General features: G+C 36.2%; 1 protein-coding gene across 1 annotated transcript in view; it reads left to right on the forward strand.

Annotated features, from left to right (window-relative positions):
* Positions 1–12101, forward strand: part of Slc15a5 (solute carrier family 15 member 5) — an 87432-nt gene that overhangs the window by 44362 nt on the left and 30969 nt on the right. Inside the window, exon 6 of the mRNA XM_026391961.2 lies at positions 8073–8261. Within this exon, the coding sequence (XP_026247746.2) occupies positions 8073–8261 (189 nt within the window). The remainder of the gene's footprint in view (positions 1–8072; positions 8262–12101) is intronic.

Below are 12101 nucleotides of genomic sequence, written 5' to 3' on the forward strand. Positions count from 1 at the left end.
ATCAAAAGACTGAAACTTAAATTACTATTGAGAACTCCAGCCCTCTTTTGATACTGATCCCTGTTTTTATCAACTCTTTTCCTAACTAGAAGTCTCTTCTTTGTATCCATGATGTTCTAAAATTTCATGTTATTGTACCTTGATAAAGATCTTTTTCAGTCACCACACTGTTGACTCATTTGGACTCTTTCAATCAGAAAAAAAAATTATATTATTTTATAAAAATAATTTCCTCCCTTCTACTTTGTATTTTCTTTTTGAACTCCTATTGATCAGATGTTGGACCTTCCTAAAATAACCCAACAAGTCTCTTAACATTTTCTTTCCAAATGGCAACAATCATTTGTTTTTTGTTTCTTTGGTTAACCGGTTGTTTTTATTTCCTTTTTGTTCTTTTTTTTTGGTTGTTGATCTAATTTCTTACATGTCTTTGACTTGATCTTCCAAATGGTCTATAAATTTTTAATTACAATATTCATATTTGGTTTCTAAGTTTTCTTATCATTCCTTTTTCATGAAAATTTATTTATATTCATATTCTCTGAAAATATTAACTACAGATTATCTCTAATTCCTCTTTGTCTTTTTCATATTGAAAACTCTTCTCAAGTATCTGATGATCTTCAGTTGTCCATTCAAATGGTTTATAACAGAATAGTATGACCAAGAATAATATGACTATGAGGATAATTGTATTACTGTGGATAGTATGCCCAGGGACAGAGGTGGAAATTATCAAAAGGTGGGCTTCCCTGTAAAATCATTTTTCAGGGAATCAGTCATGTTATTGTAAAGGCAACTAGGATTATGATTTTTAAATTTCTCTCTCAGCAGTTTAGGTTGTAGCTTCCATTCATATTGCTAAATCAGTTCTCTTCCTCAAATAATATATGGAGAATTCTTTTCAAGGAGTCATTCAGTTTATTGAGAGAAGATCCCTTCAATCTCCTGATTTGAGAATATTCCCTAGTGCTGAGAGTGAGGAATGTGTAGGTAAAGTGGGGGATTCTTCAACATTCAGAATCATAATTTGTTCCTATTCCCCATTTTCAGCCTAACCCTTCCTCCTTGAGTCCAAGATCACACCTAATTAAACTCCGTAATTTCCAGTCTCTTCACTGTAGAAGTAGAGATTTGGGAATCTTGCTTCTCAGTATGCAGAATTTCAACCAGTCCTCCCACTTTTCCATAAGTGTGTTATTCCCTACCAGTGTAAATGGCATCTAAAAATTATTTTCAGTTGTTCATTGCCTAATATATAGAAATATAATTCAGGTTGTAGGTTGACTTTGCAACTTGTAACATTGCTGAATTCACCTATTACTTTTAATAGTAATTTTTTTTACATTTTTAAGGATTTTTTTCATATGCTATCATGCATCACACATAAAGACTAATTAACTTCTTTTTCTTAAAAAGAGTAAAGAAAGAGAGAGAGAGAGAGAGAGAGAGAGAGAGAGAGAGAGAGAGAAACAGAGAGACTCTTATCTCCACTTTCTGAAGTAGCCAGGGTCTCCAAGTTGTAAGCTCCTAAATGATTGTTTAAGGTGACTAGGATTATGATTTTTAAGTTTCTCTTTCAGCAGTTTAGGTTGTAGCTACCAATCAGTTCTCTTCCTAATTTAAAAAAAAAATGAATCTCCTGTCCAGTGTTTTCTCTTTCTGATATTTTACCTTTCTAAAATTTCTCTACTATCATTTAACTAGTATTAGGGGAAGGAGACAAAATTGTATGATCACTCAGCCATCTTAACTAGCAGTCTTTATATCTATTTAAATATTGGAATAGACATAAAAATCTATTGGTTGTACAGCAGAATCTTGAAACTCTCCCAAACTTTCATAGCTCTTTCCAACATGCAAAGAACCTTCACCATTGCATCTCAGCTTATACCAAACTCTGCAAAAGATATCAAGGAATCTGAAACAAAGTGACTTGACCACTGACAGTCACACACCTAGTGTGAATCATACTCAGCTCTGCTGGTAGAGACAATTCAATCAGAAAGATGCTTAGCCATTCTCTAAGTCCTAAACCTGATTAATCATGAATTGAAGAATATAATTGTTGGACAACTTTTTCTCTTTTCTTAACTAAAAATATAAATCCTCCAATGTCTCATTGTCTTGATGAAAGCATTTTAAAAATGCCTCTAAATTTTGTAAACAAATTATATGATTCATTATCATTTTAATTGTTTACCTTTATGTCAAAAGATAAGTATAAATGGGAAAAGTATTGAGTTGTATATCCATTGTCTGGGATCATTCAGCTGTTGCACTTTGAGAGGGAAAAAAAAGCCTTAGTAACATAAGTACAAATCAAGACAACAACTCTAATTTCATCAGACTTCCTGTCTTTGGCTAAACCCAATAGTGGTTGTCAAAATATTCCCCCTCTGTTGTCTATTTCATCCCTATCCTCTTGTTCTCCAATATCTATCTAACTGCTCTATCTAAGTTGCAAAATCAAGATCATATAGTACACATCGCCTCACATTCACCCTTCTGTTCCTCAGTCTTCTCTATATTCTGAATATATATGTATATTTTTCTTTTAAGGAGCTTGTTTTATTCTTTGCTATCATCATCCTCTTGGAGCTCACTATCCTTCTTCTTCTTTCCTGTCTTCTTTAGGACATTTCTGCATTATTTGTTTCTTGATCTTATATCTTTAACTTTTTCTCATCTCTACTGGCTCTTCCTCTCTGCATAGAAACAGAAAGGAATCTTCCCCTCTTACAAAACAGTTTTTTTGTCATCCTGCTAAATTGTTAAGCAATTGTTAAGTGTTCTCCATTTCTACACATCTAACTTCCTAGAAGATTAGATGACACAAACTTATACACACTCACCCCCACTCTTACTTCAAACCCTTGCTTTATGATTTCATCATGGGAGTCCTGTTGAATGTAAATGGTAACCGATACACTCATCAGCACAGCTGGCTTGTCCTATGTTTCCTTATCTTCTGTTTCTCAAGATTTTTAATTATGTGGTCATTTACTCGTGTGTGTGTGTGTGTGTGTGTGTGTGTGTGTGTGTGTTTTACCTAAGGTGGACCAAGGAACTTGTCTTGGTAGTAAAGTAGTAAACAAAACAAAATCATTTCCAATCAAATCCAATCATTTCCAATTTGTGTCATCTAATCTTCTACGAAACTTCCAAACAAGTAACTGAAACAGGCATGGTATACATGAACACATTAAAAACATTTCATTTCAAATTATGGTAAATATGGTGGAAAGATGAATATAATGGGGAGAATAACAAGCAGGATCTAATTTAGATTATACAGTGCATATCTGAAGGACAAATAGGCATTAGACCCATGAAGAGTGGGAGAAAATGTTTTACAGGTAGGAACAAATTAAAGTCTCTAAAGTCAGGAGAGTCTAAGATACACAAGAAAGACAAAGAAGATCAATGAGGATGAAATATGGTCAGAGAAAAGAAAGTGGGAAGCAATTAGAGAGAAGTAACAAGCAGAGGCAAGATCATGTAGGCCATGTTATGGATTAGGGATGTCCTCTGAATCCTATGGAGACCGGTAGAAGGGATTTAAGCAGAAGAGTTACATTTCAATTTGCACTTACATGGGATCACTCAGACTGGGTGCTTGATAGGTTAGACATGGACAAGAGTGGAAGTAGAAAGACCACGTAATATGCTATGTCACAGGGGACTAGTCCGAGAAAGGGTATAGCTGGGTCAAATGGTACTTCTATTCCCAGCTTTCCGAGGAATCTCCATACTGCTTTCCAAATTGGCCGCACCAATTTGCAGTCCCACCAGCAATGTACAAGAGTACCCTTTTCCCCACATCCTCGCCAGCACTTGTTGTTGTTTGACTTCAGAATGTCTGCCAATCTTACTGGAGTGAGATGGTATCTTAGGGTGGTTTTGATTTGCATTTCTCTGACTGCTAGAGATGGTGAGCATTTTCTCATGTACTTGTTGATTGATTGTATGTCCTCCTCTGAGAAGTGTCTGTTCAGGTCCTTGGCCCATTTGTCGATTGGGTTATTTGTTCCTTATTGTTTAATTTTTTGAGTTCTTTGTATACTCTGGATATTAGGGCTCTTTCTGAAGTGTGAGGAGTAAAAATTTGTTCCCAGGATGTAGGCTCCCTATTTACCTCTCTTATTGTTTCTCTTGCTGAGAAAAAACTTTTCAGTTTAAGAAAGTCCCATTTGTTAATTCTTGTTATTAACTCTTGTGCTATGGGTGTCCTATTAAGGAATTTGGAGCCCAACCCCACAATATGTAGATTAGAGCCAACTTTTTCTTCTATCAGACGCAGAGTCTCTGTTTTGATATCAAGCTCCTTGATCCATTTTGAGTTAACTTTTGTGCATGGCGAGAGAAAGGGATTCAGATTCATTTTGTTGCATATGGATTTCCAGTTTTCCCAACACCATTTGTTGAAGATGCTATCCTTTCTCCTTCTCGGACTATTCCCGAAAGACCTTAAAAGAGCGTATTATAGGGATACAGCTACATCGATGTTCATAGCAGCACAATTCACAATAACTAGACTGTGGAACCAACCTAGATGCCCTTCAATAGATGAATGGATAAAAAAAATGTGGCATTTATACACAATGGAGTATTACTCAGCACTAAAAAAATGACAAAATCATGGCATTTTCAGGGAAATGGATGGCATTAGAGCAGATTATTCTAAGTGAAGCATAATCCCTAAAAAACAAATAACAAATGTCTTCTTTGATATAAGGAGGGCAACTAAGAACAGAGCAGGGAGGAAGAGCATGAGAAGAAGATCACCATTAAACAGGGACAAGAGGTGGGAGGGAAAGGGAGAGAGAAGGGAAATTGCATGGAAATGGAAGGAGACCCTCATTGTTATACAAAATTACATATAAGAGGAAGTGAGGGGAAAGGGAAAAAAACAAGGGAGAGAAATGAATTACAGTAGATGGGGTAGAGAGGGAAGATGGGAGGGGAGGGGAGGGGGGATAGTAGAGGATAGGAAAGGTAGCAGAATCAACAGACACTAGTATGGCAGTATGAAAAAACGTGGATGTGTAACCGATGTGATTCTGCAATCTGTATTTGGGGTAAAAATGGGAGTTCATAACCCACTTGAATCAAATGTATGAAATATGATATGTCAAGAGCTTTGTAATGTTTTGAACAACTAATAAAAAGAATTTCAAATCAGAAAAAAATAAATAAATATGCTATGGCACATAGTCTGGGTTAAAAATGAGAATAATTTGGTTTAGAATAGTGGCAGTGGCCATGAAGAGAATCAGGTCAATTTTCCATGTATTTTAGAAATAGAGTCTACACAACTTAATGATATATTTGTTTGGAGATGGAGGGAAGGAAGCGGGACTCCTAATAGCAAATCTAAAAGAAGTGAAGGAGTCTGGGAAGAGTGAAGGAGAAGCACTCAAAAGTTCTGTTTGGTATGTCTTCCTCCTAGAAACCTTCCTTCAATCTTCATCTTTCTGATGTTTTATTTCACTAGTTTTATTCTTTTTGCTTGTCTCAAATGCAATTGCTTAGATATTCTCCTCTCTACCTTTTCAATCCTCTCTTTTTTTAGAAAGAGAGAGAGAGAGAAAGAGAGAGAGAGAGAGAGAGAGAGAGAGAGAGAGAGAGAGAGAGAGAATTTTAATATTTATTTTTTAGTTTTCAGCGGACACAACATCTTTGTATGTGGTACTGAGGATCGAACCCAGGCTGCACGCCAGGGGAGCGCACTACCACTTGAGCCACATCTCAGCCCCAATTCAATCCTCTCTTGATTTCACCTGATCCTAAAGTCTCACTGTAGCCTCTGGCCATACCCACCTGAATATGCCCAAACTCTTCTAAACTTCCACTCTAAGAAAATGATGTAATCAACCTTTCTTTTGATTCAAGCCATCTCCAGAGCTATGGTTCATATTTTCAATTGTTTCCTAAGCATTTCTATCTAGAGAACCCCTTTGTACCTCCAGTTAAACCTCAAATTAAATTCCTTTCTCTTTATCTACTTGTGGATCTCATTTACATTGTCAGCACCACCTCTGCAGTCACCAGGACTCTTCCCAATATTAGCATCTGCCTCCTCCTTCCTCCTGGCTTCACTCCTATGGTTTCATGAGTGGACTCTCCCCCACTCTGTTTCCACCTTCCTTGTGTTTCCCTGAAGGACGTGGAAGTCTTGATTGTATCTCAAGCCCCTTTTATACTTTACAAGATTATTCTTATAACCTCCTGTCTTCCCACCTCCAATGTCAGTCCCATTCTATCAACTGGCACCTGACCTTGAGAGTAATCATCCTAAATGGCAAGGTTCATCATTTCACTTGTGCCTAAAATCTTCAATGATTCTATTATCTTCAGAGTAATTTTTAAATTCCTCCAAAGTGCATTAAATGCCTCTATGATCTGACCTCAATCTATCATCTCCCCTGATTCCCAAATAACTTGAGCTTCTCACCATTCTGGAAATGTGTATGATACTTTCACAGCTCTGGGTCTTTGTTTGTGCCATTGTGATGCCTTCACCTTTTCATATGGAAACTCTTCTTTCCTTAAAGCAAGGGTTTTTCACCTCTCCTACTAGAAATTAGTCCTTTTTTTATATTCCCCAAAACAGTATATGAGTCTGCAATGACTGAGAACAGACTTTCCTTTTATATACACTACTGTGCCCAGCATACTACCTTGCATGTAGCAGCAATGGAGTAAATATTAAATACTGAGTGACATATTAGTATTCCTTCTGATGAGTTTATAAAGTGTTAAGTAATGAAGATAAATGCAATTTGTGAGGAATTTTCTCTTAAAGGTGATAATTTATGAGATTAATATTTTATGAATCCTATACAGAAGAACCCAAATGTCTGCTTCTCTATGAATGGGTCTATACAGAACTAAATTTAAAATAGTGATAAGTAAAAATTTCCTCAACAATTGTTAACTGTTATTCTTTTTTAAAATACCTTTCATTTCTTGGGGACCCAGTAAAAAGCAGTCTTTGTGGACACATTTAAATGCTGAGATATAATCAAAAATTTACCTACCGGTTTCTCTATCAACCAAAATAAACAAGAAGCTATTTAAACATTAGATTGATTTTTCTGAATTGAAAGCTTTGCCTTATCTAAAATTTTATGCAACTTAGCAAAATGTGACTATCTCTAAATTTCAAGTAAATTCCATCAAGCCAAAGATTGTCTCTGCTCCAATGATAGGATTAAGTCCAGTAATATGAATGAAGAATTGAGAAATGGAATGGTCAGAGTAGATACAAACTCTGTAACAAAACCCCTACTCTTTTGCAACAAAAATGTCCTATATAATACCTAAAGGCAAAATAAAAGGAAGAGCAAGAGTGTGACCACTGTATGAGTAACTACCAGCATTCATACATTTCTCTTCACTAATTATCCTCTTTAAAAATCATTTCTAAACAAAAGTGTCTAGCCCTCAATTCTGGATTAGCTGCTTTACTTTTTCTTCAAATATCAAAGGACAGAAAACTAAGACTTATATGCTTTCATGTTATTTTGAAATCATTTTTTAAATATTAAAACTGTGTGAAGAGATCATTTTATTTTAAATTTTCCCAAAGTCATTTTGATTCAAATATATATCTATTTTTTTTTTTAAAAATCTAGAATAATATATTTTACCTGGGGATAAAGTTTTAAAACTATTGTTTTACCTTAAATTATAATGGTTATTAATTCCTACCAGGAACCCTTGTAATACCAGAACATCATCTTATTTAAATCTCACAACCACCCTACAAAGCAAAGCATCATTGCCCCATCTCAGAGCCAAGGAAAATGATACTGTCCTTAAATAGCTGGCCTGAGGTCACATGACCAGTGAGTCAGGCAACAGAGAGGGAACTCAGCCCTTTCAGAGGCCAGATGCTAAGCACTAGGTGACCAACCATACAACAGTGAGCTGAGTCAGGACATTCACCAGGGCAGGCGGTGGGGGTGTTGAGGAAACATCCCTTAGTGTCAACTTGTAAGAAACACTATGGCCTATGACACTGATTTCTAGCTCTTCTTTAATTTTTTTAAATTGTTTTCCTTTAGTTGCTGGAAATCTTTCTGCTGCATTGTCTGTGATGGTAGCTGGCTTCTCTGAAATACGCAGAAAACACTTTCCACTGCTGGAACAGCCTCTTTTAGGCCAACTTCTGCCTGTCTCCTCCATGCCCTGCTTCCACCTGCTTCTTCAGTACGTTTTACTTGGAGTGGCTGAAACTCTGGTGAACCCTGCCCGTGAGTAACAATTTTATCAACTCATGTCAAAGACACTGGACCTTTACACAAAGCACCTGGCGACAGGAACAACTGAAGTGGCGGGTGATCTATCACTGCTAGAGATTTCCCCTAGCGCTTCAAACAAGTCTATTTAACACCCTCATTGAAAAAAAAATAGATATTTTTCTTCATTCCTCTACCACACAAATAATAGATATTTATTCTGCTTGGATATAGATGGAATGAAAGATTTGCTAAGCTGATCAGAGGCAATCATCATTTGGTCAGATACAGGACAGGAAGAGGCAAACTGCTAAAACCTAGGAGATAACCCCGGCAGGCTTAAATGAAGACTCTTGTTTCAGCCCTTCCCTCTTCCCCCTTCCCTCTTCCCTCCCTCTTATTCACAGATAAACTCATACACAGACTCCCTCTAAAAATGACATTTAATGTATTTTGAGAGTGTATAAACATGCAAATGAAATGAATACTTGACCCAATTTTCTTGATAACTCAATGTCTTTAAATTAAATTATACTAGATTAAATGTGATCACTAGTTTAATAAAATAAGTTTATTAAATATCAAGGGTTTCTGTATTATCTAGATTGCTTCTATTAATTAAAGTATCCACTTTAAAATTTGTCACAGCGTTTCAGTAACTTCCTGTTTTAAAATGTGCAGTAAAATGTGTCTATGTGTGTTTGTGTGTGTGTGTACGTACATCTACCAGTGTGACCTATCATGACTTGTGTTTATATTTCCTTATATTTCTCTAATTGTAACTCCAGCCCAAGTTATTCTTTACTGAGAATATTTTTATAACTTTATAACTGTCTTCCTACCTCCAGTAACTCTCTCCTTCTATCAACTAGTTCACAACCTTTTAGAATAATCATCTACAATGACAATTCTAATCATTTCATTTGTGCCTAAAATCTTCAATGGTTCTATTTTCTTCAAAATTATTTCCAAATGCCTTAAATACATATATTTAATGAATATTCATTTACACTCAGATATGCATGTATATGACACTCAAACAATTCATTTTAAACAATCAAAATAAAAGTAAATTTGCATAACTGTAGTCACAGATACGTAGGTGCATCACCCTCTTTTTATCATGCTAAATCACTTTATTCCATATGTTTTGCATAAGTTATTTTGTGACATTCTATGATAGAAACACCATTTTTTAACAATGCAAGGAATACAAAAGGAGGGTAATTGATTGCCACTATGCAAACTTAGTGATCTTCCCTGATGCTGTTTCTAAAAGACTCTTGGAAGTAGTCAGCCAAGATTTTCTGGGCTACACGTGGAGTAAGATAGGGAGTGAATGAATACAGGAGGAAAATCCTAATCAGCTTAGCCACAGTGACTCAGCATACTCACCACCATTGACAGTTAAAAGGCACATCATGTAATACAAGTCACTCAGTCCATCCTCTTTCAATTACGCATCAGGAAACTGCGCCAACTCTGTCAGATTTCTCTGCTACAGGGGACATGAGCCAGAGTACAGAAGTCTTGGTTTGATTTCCAGCTTTTCTCTGTCTACCTTGCGACCCTGGGATCTCACTTAATCTCTGAGGTTCTCCTTCAGATCTTTAAAATACAAATAATGACCATTCTTCCTCAATGTCACAGCGGTAATGTTTGGATCTTTAGTGTTCTGAAAAGCTCATGTTTTGAAAGCATTATCACCAATACAGCAAGGTTCAGAGGTACAGCTTTTAAACAATGATCAGAGCATGAGAGTGTAACCTCCTTAGTGGATTAACGATTTGAATGGACATCAGGTGGTAACTATACGTAGAACAGGAAGTATGTCACTGGGGGCATGGCCTTGAACTATATCATGGGATAAAAGTCCATGGGAAGGAGAGGCCATTCCTTGGAAATCAAATGATATACAAATACAATTACTCTCCTGGGGGCAGTGCGGTATAATGATTAAGGTCTTTGGTCCTGAAGTTGGACAAATCTGAGTTCAAACCCAATTCTGCCACTGACTAGTGGTATGAACTTAGGAAAATTATTTTGCACTCTTGAGCCTTTTTCATCCATAAAATGAGGAGCTATTCAAAAGACTAGTTCACTATTTCATACGAAGCAAAAAGAACAATGCCTTATATACAAACCGTGCTTGGTAATTACCAGTTGTCCTGTGAGTCATTATTATGATCTTTTACATGATCATCCTATCACTTTCCAACCCTTTGCTGTTTCTTTTTTTCTTTTCCTTTTTTCTTTTATACCTTAGTTGTGCTTATCAAAATTTGAAATTACCTTATTTGCTTTTGCTGTGTTGCTTCCTCTCACCAAGAAAACGAAGGCTCCCTGCAGGCAGGATGCTTGTCCTGCTGGCTCCTACTCATATTTCTTTGTGTTTCTCTTTCCTGAAAATTACACATACAGAGTAGGTTATCAATAAATATATTTTTATTAAATAGGCCAATGAATGAATGAAATCTGCAGCAATTTCTATATTGTACTATATTTTTTTAAACTATTGATAATGTCCTACGCCGTTGGCACTGAGAAAGAAAGCACAGTGGATCAGTCCATAAATGTCAGTGGACTGCCCTACCAAGCCATGTGGTCATTGGAGATAAGCTACAAGAGAAATGAGAAAAAAATTAGAAAACTTTTCAAACTATGTGTTTTGTTTGTTGTAGTTTGTAATCCAGCTGTCTCATTACCCATGTTTGCTTATTCGAAAAATACTAAAATGTGCTTCACGCTGCTGTGGGAGCCTTAAACACATCCCTAAAATACAACGAAACAAAAACAAAAAAAGAAAGCAACAAAAAAATTTTGTAGAGCTTGTGATATTTTAATGGTTAAGTAGTGGAGAGTAGTTGGAGAGACAGAAGGTGGTAATCAGAGGGCAGGAAGAAATTGAGATTATGGAGTGAGCAGTTACTAATTCAGGACATGGGTTGGCAAATATTTTGTAAAATTTCAGATAATAAATAGGCTTCACAGGCCAGTTTCTATTATGAGTATTCAACTATGTCATTGTGGTTCAAATGCAGCCATAGACAATGGGTAAAAAATTGCTATAGCTGTGTCCCAACAAAACTTTATAAAAAATAAGTGGTGGGATGGATATTTCTTGGCTAAATTGGCTGGCCCTGATCTGGGGCACAAGGTACAGTCTGTAATGATGCGTGTAAAAGGAGTGGAAGCTAAAGGGGTAGAAGACAATGACATTGGAGGTCAAAGAACCAAGGAACCAAGACTTGGAAGCCTGAAAGTTAGATGATTTCTATATGTTAAAATAGCCAAGAATTAATGCCAGAACAATACTAGAGAACACAAGACACAGAAAGGATCTGGCAACTTTGAGAAATAGAGGAAAATGTCCCAGATGGTAAACGACAGCACAAAAGAAAGGTAACACATAATACATTCTGATAACACAAGATTTAAAGCTGGAGTTTTTTAGAGATAAGAGTCCAAAAGTGATAAAGGACAAACTTCCATTTTTTAAAATTGTAGTATTTTTTCCTCTACATGTTCAAAATAACTTCATGAGCACAATAAACATATCTTTACTGTTTAAGAACAACTGGAGTCAAAAAGAATCCCAGCAATGAGTCCCCAGCACCAGGTGCCTTAGGAAGGTAGTTATGGTCTGCGTATACTGTTATATAGCATCCTTGCAAACAGTAACCAGCTACCACCTGGAGGCACATTTCTAGCTCCTGTTGGCAAGAAAAACAGCTTTCACATATGCTTTGAATTTTTCTTATTGTGTCCTCATAGTAGAATAGAAATTTCAGGACAGGGACAGACTTGTTGATAATATCTATATTCTAATGGGCTGCAAGAAGTTTCTTGTAGCCT

This window comes from Urocitellus parryii, chromosome 5, assembly GCF_045843805.1.
Source record: "Urocitellus parryii isolate mUroPar1 chromosome 5, mUroPar1.hap1, whole genome shotgun sequence".
Classification (NCBI taxonomy): domain Eukaryota; kingdom Metazoa; phylum Chordata; class Mammalia; order Rodentia; family Sciuridae; genus Urocitellus; species Urocitellus parryii.